Source organism: Nansenia antarctica (assembly GCF_963989245.1).
Source record: "Nansenia antarctica genome assembly, chromosome: 2".
NCBI lineage: Eukaryota > Metazoa > Chordata > Actinopteri > Argentiniformes > Microstomatidae > Nansenia > Nansenia antarctica.
Genome location: NC_137675.1, coordinates 50,165,762 through 50,184,850, shown reverse-complemented (window position 1 = coordinate 50,184,850; position 19,089 = coordinate 50,165,762). Strand labels below are relative to the sequence as shown.

The 19,089-nt window shown below is 48.7% G+C and overlaps 1 protein-coding gene across 1 annotated transcript in view; it reads left to right on the top strand.

The window, feature by feature from the left end:
• Positions 1–11,342: 11,342 nt before the first annotated feature.
• Positions 11,343–19,089, top strand: part of mast1b (microtubule associated serine/threonine kinase 1b) — a gene marked incomplete at both ends in the record, with an annotated part of 77,632 nt that continues 69,885 nt past the window's right edge. Inside the window, one exon of the mRNA XM_080524045.1 lies at positions 11,343–11,381. Within this exon, the coding sequence (XP_080380171.1) occupies positions 11,343–11,381 (39 nt within the window). The remainder of the gene's footprint in view (positions 11,382–19,089) is intronic.

Genomic DNA, 19,089 nt, shown 5'->3' with positions numbered 1-19,089 from the left:
TCTGTGTGGTGTGTTCCCATGACATGGCAAATCCCCCAACAGCAGCAGCTACAGTAAGCCTTTCTACTGCGTCAATGGGATTGGCAATATATCCCTGAGACGTGTACTGTACAACTGGCCACCCTCTAAGCAGCGGATAGAGAGGTCTTAACTCTATCAGAGCTTCCCGCCATCCCCAAAGAGGCCAGACACTGATCAGGGCCAAGAGCTAATGATTCATTGAGGGATTTTCGTCTTTTCTTACAGGTCTACAGTATTAGATTAGATTAGATTAGATTCCACTGTGTTGTCATTGCAGAGTACGAGTACTAGACAACGAAACGCAGTGAGTATCAGACTGTCCTCAACACATCATTCATTTGTTTTCCCAGGAACACTCCCAGCACTACAGTAGCCAACAGCAGGGGAGTAATCTCCACTCGGGACAGGGGGGACGTCCCTCCTACTTTTCAAAACCTAGATTCTGTCCCCCCCACTTTTTAACACGATAACGTAAAATTGTTGGCTGCCACCTAAATGATGGTAATGTTACTGTTGGTGTCCAGCATGTTTACAGTTAGTTTGTAAAGACGTTTAACTGACCAGTCAAAGCAACAGAGCTTTCTGAAATCTGTATTTACGGATTATTATTTTATTTATTTTTTACTTTTATTATTAAGCTTCGTCTTTTGATGTGCTTGCTGCTTAAGTTATAGCACAACCGTTCATGCTTGTCAACAGAGTGATGTGTGTAGTTCATAGATTTAGCCTCTTAATTCTGCCCTCAAAAGTGCACCAAATTGATGCATTTTACTTTCAAATAAAAAATAAATCTTCCGTGCCCCCCCCCCCCCCACTTCCCAAACCAAAGTTTTGCCCTTGGCCAACAGTGTACCTGTACCTGTAAGCAAACAGTGGCAACTGTGACAATCAGGTTTAGTTCCCTATAAACAGCACCTCTCTGGGGTCACGACCCAGTTAACCACAACACCTCCAATCTCTGCTAGCAGGATTACCCTACTGGGTTTGTCCCTGTGACCCAACACACCTGAAGGCGTTAGAAGCGGGTCTCCAAACCGAGAGGATTGTGTGAATGTTTGCACAGGGTCTGTTTTTTTCCAAGTTATCTTTAGACAAGTATCTGAAAAAGCGTTGAGAATGATAGAGCAAAGGACTTGGTGGGGTTTCTCTTGGAGACAAACTATTGACAGTTTCAATCCCAGGGAGACGCTCTTTTTCATTTCCGTTGGATGTGCGGGGACGTCAGAAACAGGCTGCGGAGGAGATGGAGTGATGCACAGAGAGGAAGAATCAATGAGTTATGAGTAGATTTTGACGTGTCGAGAGAACACAGAGATATGAAACACACGCACGCACACGCACGCAGGCACGCATGCACGCACACACACACGCATGCAGGCACGCACACATGCACACACACACACACACACTCACTCACTCACTCACTCACTCACTCACTCACTCACACACACACACGCACACATAGACACAGCCTTTACACACACAGTAAATGTTTGGTCTATGTGTGTGTGTGTGTGTGTGTGTCTGTGTCTGTGTGTGAGTGTGTGTCTGTGTCTGTGTCTGTCTGTGTGTGAGTGTGTGTCTGTGTTTGTGTGTGTACGTGTGTGTACGTGTGTGCGAGCGCGTGTGTGCGCACGTGCGCGGAGAAGATAGCTTTTATGACAGCGTGCAGACAGATTCATGTTTGTATTAAAAGCGGTCGCAGCACTCTCTTCTGTAGATGAATGGATGGTAAGGCCGTGTGTGTCCCATCACTCCCCTTCACAACAACACACCTCAGAGAGAAGACTACAACACCCCTCCCCACCCCCCCTCTGTCTTCTCTGCAGACTACAGCGGCCATCCGTTCCGACGCAACGCCTCACTTTGTTTCGAGTGTAATGAAACATGGAGAGGAGGAGATTTGGTTTTCGGATAAAAAACGGTCATTTGCTGAACCGGTAATGTGAAAAACGCTGAGGGGGAAAATCGGGTGTAACGTCCAAAAAACAAAGGTTGATTCATGTGAGATGTTTTGGCTGGGGGACGGGGGAGATATCTCCCTGCTCACTGGGTCACCGGCAGTGGTGTGCCGTCAGGGCCAGCAAGGCCTTCTCTGCTGGCCTAAACATCATCAGAATATACATTTTATTTTAATATATTTTTTCCACAAATATGTATTAATGATTCCCCATAGTCTATTCTCTTCATTTCATAGCTTTCCTCTTGGTTGCGCTGCTTCCAGTCTCCGATTGAGATTTGGAGGGCTGGCCTTTATGTTAGAGCTTTTATCCAATCAAAATGTGTTGCTAGGGGGCTCCAAAATCTGCCCGCCTGCACATTAAACGGTGCCGCGAATTCGACCTGTAACTTAACGTTGGAACGAGAAAACCTGTGGCGTACCTAGTAAACCTACGTAGATGCGAGCAAAAGCAACAACGGCGCCTGCTGTAAGGCTCAATGATGTCAGCACCCAGCACGTCTTTTGATTGGATACGCACTATTGATACGCACTATTGATACGCACTATTGATATTCACTATTGAGATGCGTAACTATGCCGGTAGATGTGAAACTTTTGAAAGTGCGCAGGGAAACGGAGCGCCACAACGAAAGCTTTCGTTGACTGATCGATAATACTGATCGATTGTGTCCTGTTTTTGGGTAAACAATAACTTTCATTTAGGGGACACGAACAGAGGAAACTACGTTGAGCATCTTTCTTTTCTGGCTGAAAACAACCCAGATTTACATTACCACCTGTCCACAAACAAAGTGTTTACTGGGACGTCAGGCAAAATACAAAACGACCTGATTTTTGCTATTGCTGAAGTGATTGGAGAAGAGATCAAAATGGAGATTAAAAAGGCACCCTTTGTCGCTATTATGGTGGACGAGACGACAGACGTGGGTAATGTAGCGATCTTAAAGATGTTAGTTTAACACTCTTCATTGTAAATGCGGATTTATTGATTAAAAATGGTTCGGAAATATTAATATAACTCTGTTGTACTTGTCTGACTATGTTAAGGTGATGCAACGCCCGGTTATACTGTGTTTCTGTCTAGTTTCTAGAGCCATGGCGTCATAACGATGGTATTAAGAGGTAGAATAATTCAGGTAGGAATGTGTCGGACATCACTGAAGGCCTAGGTGTGAAATGCACCGCCCGCCACTGGTCACCGGGGGTGTTATCAGTTCTGCTCAGTGCTGCAGCTTTTTTCACACGCTATCACGTGACGCTAGCCGACAACAACACTGACCCTTCTGGTGACAAACTGACCCTCTGCTTGTCTATAATAGGCTTATCTGGACAGGGACAGTCTGGGTAGTGTGTGTGTGTGTTTGTGTGTGTGTGTGTGTGTGCGAGTGTGCGTGTGAGCGTTTGCGTGTGTGTAAATGTGAGTGTGTGTGTGTGTGTGTGCGTACACGTACGTGCGTGCGTATGTATGTGTGTGTGTGTGTGTGTGTTGGGATGTGTCCAAGGAGGCCTTACTCCAGCTGTCTCTCCGTCTGAATCAACAGAGGGACTAAAAGCTTTGGTCAGAACTACTGTGGCAAAGCCGACTGTACACACCCTACTCAACCTCAGACACGACTGTACACACCCTACTCAACCTCAGACACGACTGTACACACCCTACTCAACCTCAGACACGACTGTACACACCCTACTCAACCTCAGACACGTTAGGCCGTCCGTTTACAGGACAAGGGTGTCGTGTCCTCACGGAAAGCCGTTCTATTCTGTAACCACAACTGAATCCTAGTCAATAGTACGTCATGGTTGGTGTTATTTAGTCAAAAGGGTGCATGTCTCTCTGTACTTGTTGTTTACCTCATCAGTCATGCGTTCCTTTCATCCCTGTGGAGGAGTGTGACGTCTGGTCTAATCACCATTTATGTCTCTCACTTACTGCCGAGCCGATGCTAATACACTAGAGTGGGTTTTTCTTCTCTGTAGCGAGACACACACACACACACACACACACACACACACACACACTTTAATCCATCTGAGCTTGCTTCCTAAAAGCTTTTTCCTCTAATACTGTAACATTTTACTTTGCTCTGCCTTTGTTGTCGTCTCTGAGAGGTGTTGTACACTGTAGCTAAGTAACTATGAATAAAACATGGACCCCTCCCTCTCTCTGTCTGTCTGTCTGTCTGTCTCTCTCTCTGTCTGTCTCTCTCTCTCCCTCTGTCTGTCTCTCTCTCTCTCTCTCCCTCTCTGTCTATCTGTCTGTCTGTCTGTCTGTCTCTCTCTCTGTCTGTCTCTCTCTCTCCCTCTGTCTGTCTCTCTCTCTCTCTCCCTCTCTGTCTATCTGTCTGTCTGTCTGTCTGTCTCTCTCTCTGTGTCTGTCTGTCTCTCTCTCTCTCTCTCCCTCTCTCTCTCTCTCTCTATCTGTCTGTGTCCGTGTCTCTCTCTCTCTCCCTCTCTCTCTCTCTATCTGTCTGTGTCCGTGTCTCTCTCTCTCTCTATCTGTCTGTGTCCGTGTCTCTCTCTCTCTGTCTGTCTGTGTGTGTGTGTGTCTCTCTCTCTCTCTCTCTCTCTCTCTCTCTCTCTCTCTCTCTCTCTCTCTCTCTCTCTCTCTCTCTCTCTCTCTCTCTCTCTCTCTCCCTGACAGCAAAATCTCTTCCACCAGTAAACTTGGTTTCATTTTTCTCTAACTTTATTCAAACAAGAAGAAGCCCCATCCAGATGACAGAATGTCTGTCAAGAGAGATTGAAGTGGACCGCCGCCTGCCTGGCCATATACTGTATAACCTTTGACCTACTGTACTGGACCTGACCTGTTGTACCTGGGGCTCTACAGCTCAGACACAGACTCCGTTCTATTGGGCTTACCGCTCTGCTGTTATCTTCCTCAGTTTAAGAGGGAGGATTCTGGTCCAAATGGATGTGTTGGTGCCCATACTAGTGTATTCAGGGTCGTCAGAGCTGGCTGTTTCTCTGTCCCCACTGGGTGATTGTTGGCCGTATGGGTTGTTTGTGTTGGCGTGAGTGTGTGTGTGTGTGTGTGTGTGTGTGTGTGTGCGTGTGTCTGTGTCTGTGTGTGTGTGTATGTGTGTGTATGTGTCTGTGTGTGTATGTGTGTGCCTGTGTGTGTAAGAAAATAGAACCAGCGTCCCTAGAATTCCGTCTGCAGTGACGTCTGACGTCTGATCCTGCCCTGGCCTGGCCTGTCTGGTACTCTGTGTCTGACTGTTGCATCGTCTGCACTCCACCTCCGCACTCCTGTGATTCTCTCTGAGAAAGAGATTAGTACTCAATGCTAACTTGAACGTGTTTGATGGGGCAGTTGCCCCTGGAAGTAAAACAAGATGAAAGGACTGTCCAAAGATAAGGCTCTTGAATCCAAGACTTGACGTGCTGAAGAAACAGACCTGCAAATCATTCATTTATGGACTAGTATTTATGTATGGAATTGAAGGACAGTGCACCTGAATCAAAACATTTTTTTTTTCGTCGGTGTGAATGTGGCGGTACAGACGAGTCACTGGGTAGCTTTGAACCCCTCTATAGAAGCAGGTCATCAGAATGAAGGATAGGTTCTCCGTTCTCGTGGATCGGGAAAAGGTCAAGTTAGAGAAGAGAATGAGTTACAGGAGACAGAGTTGTTCAGTTGCTATTATGAGTACAGTCCATCATCCAAATGGCAGTTATTATTCTTTATGAAGTTTGTATTGATTTCTTCACAATGACAAACAGTAAAACATTATGAACAACGATAGATAATATGACGATGCAGCCTGACATAAAGGACAAGTGAGATATGAACGGTACTCATTCTAATGAGGCTCCATTCACAATAATGTAATGCTCCACTAATTGACTTACTGTGTTTAGCGCTCGGTCAACTTGTCTCAATAAAGACACTGCAGTGTCACATGTCACCACAAGGTGGCACAATCGTGATTGGATTGTACCAGCTCTGAAACGGACGGGAAACTATTCTTGAAACCACCCCAGATGAAATTGCTATTATGTTAATATTTCTATAATACATTCAGGCTGAATCAAGGATTAGAGTACTGGCCTAGAGGATAACAAAACACAAGGAAAGTGTGATTCCCATGAGGTGATCGTCAGGTGATGGCGCTGAGAGGAGGGGTAGGTAAATGAGCCGTCAACATGGGTTTGTGTTTGTGATCTGTGTTTAAGTGTTTTTACACTTCTTAGCCTTGGCGAGACAACAGCCCTGTTTCCCCCCAGAAGCCCAGAGCCACATCTGTTTCCTAGTAATGATCATTCTCATGGGACGCTCTCAACACAAGCGGTCTGTGTGTGTGTGTGTGTGTGTGTGTGCATATGTGTGTGTGCGGTGTGTGTGTATGTGTGTGTGTGTGTGTGTGTGTGTGTTTGCGTGCGTGTGCGTGCGTGTGCGTGCGTCTGTGTGTGTGTGAATCTGTGGCCCACTTCTGTGCGGCAAGACTAGGAGAGAAATACATTATGGTTGACATTGTACTAATGAAAGAGCTTCTTTTCTCTCTCTCTCTCTCTCTCTCTCTCTCTCTCTCTTTCTCTCTCATACACTTACTGTAAACACTCCATCTCCCTCAAACAAACGCAGAGGAAAAACACAATCATTAAAAGGCATCGTGGTCAAAAGGAGCCTCAAGGTCAAAGGTAGTAGTACTCTGTCAGCTGAACATCCTGCCCATGAAGAAGAAGCCAACCTCAGAGAGAGAGAGGGATTATAATTTATTGGTCTTTTCCTATCTTTTTCCTCCTCCTCTTTGCTATTAGGCTAGAAGAGATTGGGGCAAAACGGATCATATCCTTTCTCTCTACAGTGTTAGACACCCTCTGTTTTACAGCAGTGAGAGTAGAGCACCCAGGAGCACTGAGTGGCAGATATACGGCTGTTGTTTTTTTCTGTGTCTTCTGTAGGGTATTAGATATACAGCTGTTTTAGTAATGCTGCTCCTGTCCTCTGGGACTGCCTGGGAGGGAGAGATGCCTTGAACCGGAAAGCATGTCACATCTCCCATCTGTGCTCCCATACCTCAGATCTGTGTGTCTCAGACACACACACACACACACACACACACGCACGCACGCACGCACGCACGCACACATACACACACACATGCACAGACACACAGACAGACCAACCGACCGACAGACAGACAGACAGACAGACAGACAGACACACACACACACACGCACGCATGCATGCACGCACGCACACATACACACACACACATGCACAGACAGACAGACCGACCGACAGACAGACAGATACACACACACACATACACAGACAGACAGACACACACACACACACACACACATTCTGAAAATCCTTTCTACACAGTCTGTACACTTTCACAAGAAATGCGCTTTAGTCAAAATCTAGTCACAGTCTCTGTCTCCAACCTGTTGTCGTTCATTAAACATGTACATAGAACATTATGTGTGCGGATGTATGTGTATACTTTGTGTATGTGTGTGTGTGTGTGTCTGTCTGTCTGTCTGTCTATGGTGAGGTTTAGCAGTACCAAACATAGTAAAACACTAGTGACTAGTACACACCACAGACATGACCTCCCTCCGCCTCTGATCCCAGTTCTGTGTCTCAGACATACTAATTTCCTGTCTGTGGGTCTCTGGAGTTGGAGCAGCAGGGAGCAAAAATCAATACAGACTCTCCCTGCAATACAGCCTGTCTGAGGACACCACCACAGGCGAGGCCGGTGGAGGTAGAAATCGGAGGACGGGTTCATTGTGATGCATAGGATGGAATGAGGGATAGTATCAAACATGTCAGTTTTCCATTCCTCGTTCCCTTCCACGCTTTACAACGAGCCCATCCTCCGGTTTCTACCTCCACCGGCCTCCCCTGGTACCACACCCACCAGAGGACAATGACAGCCTAAGGGTTCAGGAGAGTGGGTCAGTGCAGCAGGACTTTGGCCAGTCTGATGGTGTCTGAGGTTGTTGGTGCTAATGGTGGACCTCAGTCTGAGGTTGTTGATGCTAATTATGGCGGGCGTCACTGTCTGACCATGCTGCTAAGCAGGTAGTGGAACTCTTGAAACACTACCCTTAACCCCTGACCCTAACATTAACCTCACACCTAACCTTATACCTAACCCTAACCTTAACATTAACCTCACTCCTAACCTTGTACCTAACCCTTACCCTAAACTAAGACTAAACAGCTAAATAACCTGCTCTACAAATTTCAATAACAGACTCATTTCACTTAGCAGCATGGTCATACATTCGGGTGGGGGGGGCCCTGCGTGCGGTGACGTGGATGTTGGCAGCGTAGAAACAGAGCTGCAGCCCTCAGCATTACGCCTGCCTGCCTGCCAGACCAGACCAGACCAGACAGCCCTGATGGGCCCATTTAATCAGGCCGATCTAAGGCTGCTTATACTGCAGCTTTCACCCATGGTTTGTGCATTATGGGCACAATGTAGCAATTATTCCAAGTGCCACTATTAGTTGAAATTAAAGACTTGTGAAATTCGACATGGCAGATGACGATTCCAATTGTACTTTCCGACGAAACAGTGCGGTATGCTTGTTTGTTGTTGTTGTTGTTGTTGTTGTTGTTGTTGTAGTCGGTCCTGACTACAATCATGTATTTTCTGTGTGCAGTTTGGCTCTCTGATCTGTGTAACACGTTCCTATGCAACAGTGTGTTTCCAGGGTGGGTGTTGGTTACGCTGCAGAGCCTCTCTCCGTGTCCGGGGGCTGAGATCCTGGCCGCGTGGGCGTGTGGCTCAGACCATATGTTACATGAACACACTGTGAAAGTACTAATCCTCCACCGCCAAGCGTTACGCAACCGCATTGGGCTAAAGGGCCGCCCATCTGTCAATCACAGGGTAGATCACAGGGAATGGAGGATCTGTCCAACTGTCCTAAATAGGGCAGATACACTCACCAGACACTTTATTATTAGGAACACCTGTGGACATCCATGGAGCCGACCTGCCTTGTGTCAACAGTCCAAGCTAGCGGGCCCATTAATACCAATCAATCATCGTTTGAATGCCACAGCCTATTTGAGTGTTGTTGCTGACCATGTGCATCCCTTCATGGCCACAATGTACCCATCTTCTAATGGCTACTTCCAGCATGATAATGCACCATGTCACAAAGCAAAAGTGGTCTCAAAACGGTTTTTAATGAACATGACAGTGAGTTCAGTGTTCTACAGTGGCCTTCCCAGTCACCGGATCTGAATACAGTAGAACACCTCTGGGATGTGGTTGAACGGGAGATTCACAGCTTGAAAGTGCACTTGAAAAATCTGCAGGAATTGTGTGATGCAATGATGTCACCATGGACCAGAATCTCAAAGGAATGTTTCCAGCATCTTGTGGAATCAATGCCACAAAGAATTGAGGCTGTTTTGAGAGCAAAGGGAGGCCCTACCCAGTATTAGTATAGTGTTCCTAATAAAGTGTTTGTGAGTGTATAACGTGTTCTCCTCCTTTGCTTAGGTCGGGTTGTCAGATATTCTTCAAGAGGTTTGGCTCATAGCCTTTTGTCCTTGTCATATGTACATACAATGTAGCGTATAGGTATGTAGCATGTATAGCTATATTGTATATTCTCCTAATATCTGACAACATTTAAAGAAAATATATGTTGAATATATGGGCCATGAATGATGTGTTGTCCCCAAGCCTGTAAATCTTGGATCACAAAACTGTCACTTTCAGGATTACTTTTGCATAGTGACCAGACCAAAGGTTGTGAAACTGACAGGCAGTGAGGAGATTGCAGAATGAAAATATAGCATGCAGAGATGTACTGTAATCAAGATGCAATGTAACGATGTCTTCTTTGTGGCGCTGTCCATGGGTCTGAAAGAACGTGACACACACACGCACACACACACACACACACACACACACACACACACACACATGTCTGACAGCAATACATGACTATATTGTGGCGCTGTCCATGGTGCTGAGAAATAATGTCATGCACACACACACACACACACATGCCCACACACACACACACACACACACACACACACACACACACACAGAATTAATTCACCACAGTTAGTTATTAGCGTACTTATTTGACCTATAGCATAGTTTAACTAATTATTCAGAGCGCGCAGGCCTGTGGAGAGAGACTGGGGGGTTGTTCTCCGTATAGAGAGAGACTGGGGAGGTTGTTCTCCGTATGGAGAGAGACTGGGGGGTTGTTCTCCGTATAGATTTCAGTGGTATTCATCAAGCTGGCTGGCCCGGTTGCGTGTGGAGGAGGGGCGAGAGGGAATCCCGGGCGCGGAAGGGTTACAGATATCGCGTTGTTGTGTGGTTCGCTATCATAGGAAGTGAAGGTGGACGGAATGAATGAATGAAACGCGTTCTTCTGGCATTAAAAACATGATCTTAAATGTTTGAAAGGGTGAGAGGAAGGAGGACGTGTTCTTTTTCGCGTTGTGTTTCCTAACGGTGCCTTTGCTGATGTTCCAAAAGTGGACACGGATTCCTCAGCGAATCAGAGGCAATGTCAAAGGGACTGGCTGATCTGGAGGAAGCAGGTCTGCATGTCTCGACTCGGACGGGTCCTCGGGCAGCGACGAATATAACGGCCGAATTTCGCTTGTAGGTATTTATTTTCGTTGTGCAGCTCTCTGAAGGTCTTACTTCGTATTTAATTTCTTACGTGTATGACATAAAGCGGCACAAACGTCTGTCGGAGGTCCCTGTGAAACAGCGTTGAAAAAGGACGGGCATTGAGGACAACGAGCCGTTAAAAGAGCATTGGCACAGTTTATTGTGAGCACTTAAAGGTATAGAAGAGGTGCCACTCCACTGGATCATGCCACCCAGGAACTGGTGCAGTGTGTTGTTGTACATCTGTAAATCATTGCGTATGATGTTGGTGGTGCACCAAGAGATCTGAAAACAAGCAGAAGCGGAGAAACAGTCGACTGTCAACATTGAGATCGGACGCTGAGATATCGGACTAAGTCTTGGGCCGTCTCGTCTATAACCGAGAGAAACCTTGAATCACATGTGAAGAAGGGACATTTGACAAGTGATCAAAGTGAAGACCATGTTCTGGTGGCCAGACGTTACGGGACTGCACCCCGTTTGTGTGTTTTCAGGCGGGTCCTCGACGTGACACTGTATACGCGCTCCTATAAGTGCGTTTTGGCTCAAAGTGCGCTCAGCAAAACGCGGTGCTGTGTGACCGGGACCGGGACCGGTGCTGTCTGAGTGTGGACGGGACCGCCGGTGGATGCCGCAGAGCTGTTTGGGTCGAAGCCGAAACTAGTGACGGTGGTTCAGGGTGCTGTTGTTTAGGGGAAATCCCCACCGGGATATCGCCTGCGCTTCATCACGCCATGGATGACTCGGGGATAATACGGCGCCGTAGGCTGCAGGTGAGATGGTTTGGGCGGTACTTGGTGTTGGTTTACATTTGATTATACTCTCTCATGTGTCAGGGCACACTGTGCATTCAGTGGCCCTAGGGAACTCAAAATGGGGTTATTGGGTTTATATAATAACATCTCAACACCCACACAGCAAACATTATACAGAGTAATAACAACTATGTTATCCGTTTATGGGATATCATTTTGAATGTATTGGATAGTCTTTAATTTGGGCAGCTCAGAGATCTTTGATCTCACAGCCTATAGAGCTTTAATATAAGCTTTTTTAGAGAAGCTTCTTCTCTGAGGCTGTACAAGGTGAGGCCTCCATCATGAAAATGTGCAGCCAGTCATGCATAATGATATCACATGTTCATATTACTGAAGCCATTTGAAGCCACAGCCTAGTGTTCATCCATTATGAAGCACCCTGGTTAACCACGGGTCACCCCTCCCCCTCCCCTCTCCCCCCTCCCCCCTCCCCCTGCCCCTCGGAGCGAGGCTCAGTCAAGTGAACAGAGGCGAGCGGCCAGCCGGCCGGGCCAGCCGTGCAGACGGAGCACCGTAGGACCTCGTTAGGGCTGGGCACTATCCTGAGGAAGAGGAAGAGGAGGAGGAGGAGGAGGAAGAGAGTTGACCATTACAGAGTTCCCTTCCCCATTTGTTGTGTTAGGAAGTCCTCCCCCATCCCCCCCATCCCCATCAACGTGGCCGTCTCCCTCAAAGTGGAATTCCATGAAGAATGGCTTCTAGATGAGCTTCATTACTGTTCGAGAAGAGAGGGGGAAGGGCAGAGAGGGAGAAAGAGATAAAGAGAGAGAGCGAGAGAGAGAGAGAGAGAGAGAGAGAGAGAGAGTCTGGAATGAAGTGAGGATTAGGCGGAGGTGTGGATGTTCACGGGTTTCATCATCTGCAGTGTTTAGCCTTCTGTCACTGTGATGTACGACAGGAACACTACAGGAATTAATCATCACACACTCTCATTCACCAAGACACAGGTATAATAGGGAGGGAGGAGGGCCGTGTGTGTGTGTGTGTGTGTGCGTCCTTGCATGCACGCACGTGTGTGATTGTGTGTGTGTGTGTGTGTGTGTGTGTGTGTGTGTGTGTGTGTGTGTGAGAGAGAGACAGGCTTTTGTGCCTGTGTATGACATTGTCTGTATGTATGTTGTTTTGTGTGTGTATATGTGTTTGCATAAATGTATGTGTGTGTGTAAATGTGTGTACTGTATGTGTGTGTGTGACTGTGTGTGTGTTTACGTATAGATGGATGGATGATCTCAGGGCACCCATCCTTGTGTGATGTAGCAGCTCTTCTCCCTGGGGTCTCATCATCCCAGCCTACACACACACACACACACACACACACACACACTCTCACAGCCGTTAGTGCCTGGTTAACCCCCCCCCCCCCCCAACTCCTCTCCCAGCACCATATGGTGACACACCCCACTCCCAGAGACGGGTCAGAGGTCACACCCATGATGCATTGCTTCAACACGTCACACACACACACACAAACACGCACACACACACACACACGCACAATACACACTCACACGCACAATACACACACACACATTTATCATACGTGTTATGAGTAACGTCCAGGGGATATCAGATGGACGACCTATCAGATTGGAGAACCAGGGTGTGCCGGCGACAGCACGACTCTCCCGTCATACCATGAAACATGAGGTTCCTCCTCCTCCCCCCCCCCAGCCCTCTCTGTCACATGACCCAGGTGATGAGTCGGTCCCTGTCTCCGTCTGGGCAGCGTGACTGATGGATCCCTGATGGATCCCTGATGGATCCCTCCGCGGCCCCCAGACTCACTTTCCCCCCACCGTGGTTGGGAGCGTGTCCTCAGACTGATTGGGCTGGCGGGGGCGGCCGTGGTGATGTGTTTCTGCGGGCGTGGAGCCAAGCTGATAGTGTTTTATTCTAGCGGAGGGGGGGACGGGGGGCATTTCTTCCCTGCAGCGGCGAGAGGACCTGAAGGGCAGGGCGACAGGCGGCCGTTTGTAGTGGAGCGGTTTCTCATGTGTTGTGTGGGGATGTGTGGCTGTGGCCGTAGCAGGGTCCGGCATCAGCAATAATGCCTGCCTCCCTCCCTCCCTGTCTGCCTCCCTCCCTGTCTGCCTGCCTGCCTGTCTGCCTGCCTGTCTGTCTGTCTGTCTGTCTGTCTGCCTGCCTCCCTGCCTGTCTGCCTCCCTCCCTCCCTCCCTGCCTCCCTGTTTCCCTGCCTCCCTGCCTCCCTCCCTGCCTCCATCCCTGCCTCCCTGTTTCCCTGCCTGCCTGCCACTATCTTCCCAGGCTGGCTGGCTGGCTAGCTGAATGGCTGGGTGGATAGGTGGCTGGCTGGCTGGCTGAATGGCTGGGTGGATAGGTGGCTGGCTGGCTGCCCGGATCCTTGGGCCAGCCCATCTAATTATCCGAACCTTCCTGCCAGGAAGTGGTCTGGAGGAAGATGATTAAAGTAGCACCAGTCCACCTCTAATGGACCACTTGTGGGATATTGCTAAAATACGCCTGTAGCGTACGGGGAGATTATCATATTCCTGGAGCCGGTGGCTCTTTGCATAACAAGTGAGAATATGGTGATTGTCATGCCACACACGTCATGCATTCATATTCACTCAGCAACAACCGGTTCAGAGCCACTGGAAGTGTGAAGGCCCTGGAGGCAGCAGCAGCAGCTCAGTCCTCCATGGTGCTTATCGCTACAACATCCCGCTGTGGGTGAGGCACTAAGAAGGACAGTGAGTCACAACAGGCCGGTTCAACATCATCCCCTCCCCTCCCCCCCCGTCCCCCAGGCTACGATCGCGTGTGTGTGAGCAGCATGACCCGGCTATGTAACCACACCAAGGTGAACCAGCCTTGACAGAACTGGGCCATCGGTGGACAGCGTCGACACTTAAAGCCACACGATGAAATATTTAATCACCCGTCGCCCCTAACGACGTCTGCTCAGAGACCACACCTGGAGGGTCCTCAGAGAGACCACACCTGGAGGGTCCGCAGAGAGACCACACCTGGAGGGTCCTCAGAGAGACCACACCTGGAGGAGGGTCCTCAGGGAGACCACAGCTGGAGGGTCCTCAGAGAGAGCACACCTAGAGGGTCCTCAGGGAGACCACAGCTGGAGGAGGGTCCTCAGAGAGACCACAGCTGGAGGGTCCTCAGAGAGAGCACAGCTGGAGGGTCCTCAGAGACCACACCTAGAGGGTCCTCAGAGAGACCACACCTGGAGGGTCCTCAGAGACCACACCTGGAGGGTCCTCAGAGAGACCACACCTGGAGGAGGGTCCTCAGAGAGACCACACCTGGAGGAGGGTCCTCAGAGAGACCACACCTGGAGGGTCCTCAGAGAGACCACACCTGGAGGAGGGTCCTCAGAGAGACCACACCTGGAGGAGGGTCCTCAGAGAGACCACACCTGGAGGGTCCTCAGAGAGACCACAGCTGGAGGGTCCTCAGAGAGACCACAGCTGGAGGGTCCTCAGAGAGACCACAGCTGGAGGGTCCTCAGAGAGACCACACCTGGAGGGTCCTCAGAGAGACCACACCTGGAGGGTCCTCAGAGAGACCACACCTGGAGGAGGGTCCTCAGGGAGACCACACCTGGAGGAGGGTCCTCAGGGAGACCACACCTGGAGGGTCCTCAGAGACCACACCTGGAGGAGGGTCCTCAGGGAGACCACACCTGGAGGGTCCTCAGAGAGACCACACCTGGAGGGTCCTCAGAGAGACCACACCTGGAGGGTCCTCAGAGAGACCACACCTGGAGGGTCCTCAGAGACCACACCTGGAGGGTCCTCAGAGAGACCACAGCTGGAGGAGGGTCCTCAGGGAGACCACACCTGGAGGAGGGTCCTCAGGGAGACCACACCTGGAGGAGGGTCCTCAGGGAGACCACACCTAGAGGGTCCTCAGAGACCACACCTGGAGGGTCCTCAACGAGACCACACCTGGAGGGTCCTCAGAGAGACCACACCTGGAGGGTCCTCAGAGAGACCACAGCTGGAGGGATCCTCTGGCCCTGCCACTGTAATCAAGTTTACAGTTTCAAGTTTATTGTTACGTCTAGGGATGCACGATATGCATTTTTTCCAACCGATACCGATACCGATATTTACCCGCTTCTCGTGGCCGATAACCGATACCGATATTATTATTATTATTTTATTTTTTCTTTCCTAGCCCCAGGGGAGCTCCCCCTCCCAAATTTCGTTGTTTGGTACCTGTACTATATCAATGACAATAAAGACCATTCAGATATAATTTCACAGTTGATAACCTGTAGTTCATGCACACCTGAAGGTAAGAAAGGCTATGTAGTGAGCAAAGATTGATGATTTAATATTCCATAGTGATCTCACCAAATCTAACTTACATCACTATTGTTAACACAACAAAGAGAACACTTCTGACTCTTCAAATGTTCATTTATTATTTCCTCTAACAAACTAAATCTGTTATAGACAGTGCACAATGCGTTTTTTAGCCAAGATCTGGCCTCCTTTTATGAAAACAAAAAAGGCTCACGACACCTAAGAGTAATTAGATGCGTTGTGCGACCTCATCATTGTCCGAGTCTCTCCTAGGGTCATAGCTGTAACATACTGTGTGTTGTCTCACTACACCACACTAACACACTGATGTGATTCGCTTTCTGTATCCGTCGTGTCCCAACGGAGTTGCCGTAGGTCGCGGCCAGCAACCAGAAATAAACTACATGTCTACAGTAAAGTCGTGTCCGTGTCTGTCAAGAACATTACAATAGCGAGCAGCGGTAAAGCTGTCAATTCCCTTGTCATCCAGTACCGGGAAACCGATGTCAGGGCTATGTGGCACTAAGTCCGCCCAGCATGGTGTCGGTAAACCTGGAGACATGTCCGCGTTAGACTGTGATGGCAGCGGATCTTCTCCCGACAGGCTAGCCATGCGACTTAGCTGTCAGCGGAGAAGTTTCTTGGGGAACACTGCACAGTGGATACACTCATCGGTAGAGATAACAGCGGCCTGGGCGTGGATTAATCCCAGACACGCTGCGCACTTAGAGTGGGTGTCCCAGCTAGCCATTTACGTCTCGGCTGTGCTAGGTCCGCTAGCCTCAACGTTAGCCATTGCTGGCTAGGGGTTGTAGGCTAGCTGCTAGCAGGCCTCGCTACTTCACCCGTTAGCTTGTCAGCTATCAAGGGAAAACAGAGGGGCCAGGGGAGGGATATTACTATCTACCCGCTACAAGATGTGTCGTTGTGTTGTAACTCGTAGACCTTTGCCCTCCTCTCCGAACTTTTGTCGAACATGTGTTGCAAATTGCAAACGCAATATCTGCCTCAGAAACTGTGAAGAATGTCCACACCGGGGAAGGCATGTTTCGTTCGCGTCTCGTCAAAACAAACTGCGTGCCTGAGTGCGGAAACCGGAAGCAGAGCGCGGAAACCGGAAACCGGAAGCAGAAATATTTCCGGCTTCATAATATCGGTTAAATATCGGCTAAATTTTATAAAACCGATAAATACCGATAAACATTAATGTCCCATTATCGGGCCGATAAATATCGGTGCCGATAATATCGTGCATCCCTAGTTACGTCCAACAAACTTGGACAAACTTGAACTGAACTGAACTGAACTGAACTGAACTGAATTGAACAGATCGTCTAGTGAGAGTCGCCACATTGGAATAGTCATAGATAGGAGTCATACGGTGCGTGTGGAACACATCTCGTGGCTGCGACTCCGCAGGGATGAGTCAGGCGTGGATGTGGACCCGCTCCTCAGCTCCACCCACCGTCCACGAACTGAGACAAACCAGAGCAGCGGAGAGAGCAACCGTCCCAGTCAGAAGAGCAGCCTGCCAGTCAGAAGAGCAGCCTGCCAGTCAGAAGAGCAGCCTGCCAGTCAGAAGAGCAGCCTGCCAGTCAGAAGAGCAGCCTGCCAGTCAGAAGAGCAGCCGTCCTCAGAACGTCCTCGTCAGAAGAGGGAGTCAAAACATCCCACGTCACTGTCCTGCTTTCTGATCTGCCGCCGGTGGCCGTCAGTCACGGTTGTCGAGCTGTGACAGAGGCTCCATCTGTCGCCCTCCGCACCAGACTCACCACTACCACTCACCAGACTCACCACTACCACTCACCATACTCATCACTACCACTCCTCACCAGACTCATCACTACCACTCCTCACCAGACTCACCAGAGTCACCAGACTCATCACTACCACTCACCAGACTCACCAGCCTCGGTACAGGGATCAGAGAAGGACAGTGACATCCATCTCCACAGTCTGGCTCTGTGGCCTTTTCCACCCAGAATAAAAGGGAAACTTAATGACTGGTAATATGAGATGAAGGATTTGAGGATTTATGCAGTTCTGGATGTGTCACAGGAGCCGGGGGACGAAGAGGAAAAAAAGGAACAGCTCGAGAAATGTGGTGATGTCAGCAGCCCCTCTGATTGGTGCTCCGTGCCAACACGAGACATCTTGAATTCCGCTGACGAAGACGGTGGTCAGAACGGGTCACTGGGACTCGTCACCGGCAGCAGAAGTTAATGACACGTCACATGACACGTCCTGTTGTTAGACTGAGAGGAAGGAGGAAGTGAGTCACAATGGAGGAACAGGATGACGCGTCTCTCCTCCCAGCACAATGAGCACCACAGAGGAAGTCCACACACCCACACACACACATACATACACATACAGACATACACACACATACATACAGACATACACATACAGACATACACACACATACTGTACATACAGACATACACACACATACATACAGACATACACGCACACACACACACACACTCATACAGACATGCACATACACACACTTATATAGACATAGACATACACACACACACCCGAGCACACACACATACAGACATACACACACACACACACACACACTCATACAGACATGCACATACACACACTTATATAGACATAGACATACACACACACACACCCGAGCACACACACATACAGACATACTCACACACACACACACACACACACACACACACTCTCATACAGACACACACACACAGACAGACAGACACATATACACACACACGCACATACACACTCACACACACAATACACACACACACACACGGAAAAAGCCAAGACAAATATTTCCAAAGTAAAAGTTGGTCTTTATTGTTTATATTCCTCCGTCAGAGACAGAGAGGTGTGGCCACACAGAGAGTAATGCAAGAGTAAAGACAAATATTTCTTTGGCGCATGATACGATCTGTATGAACCACTCAGACATCATATTTAAGATCAACCAATTATTATGATTTACAAACATGGGTCTTAGGTTGACAATTGTTACAGTTTGGCTCTGACATTGTTGTCATGGCAGCACAGCATTGGGGTGAGACTGTCTGTGTGTCTGAGGAACTGAAACCAGCTCTGAACCGCAACACCTGGCCAAGGGTTAGCTTGGGGTCGCCTATGCAGTCACACACACACACACACACACACACACACACGCAAGCGCACGTTTGTCCTAGTACATAATGTTCCCATATAAATCTAGCACATGCAATATGGAGAGAGAGAGAGAGAACGACAGAGAAAGAGTGATATATATATATAGATAGATATACTATATACTATATATATTACATACAGTACATTTCACATTTTCACAATATTCGCCTTCATCAACACACCATACACACAATCCA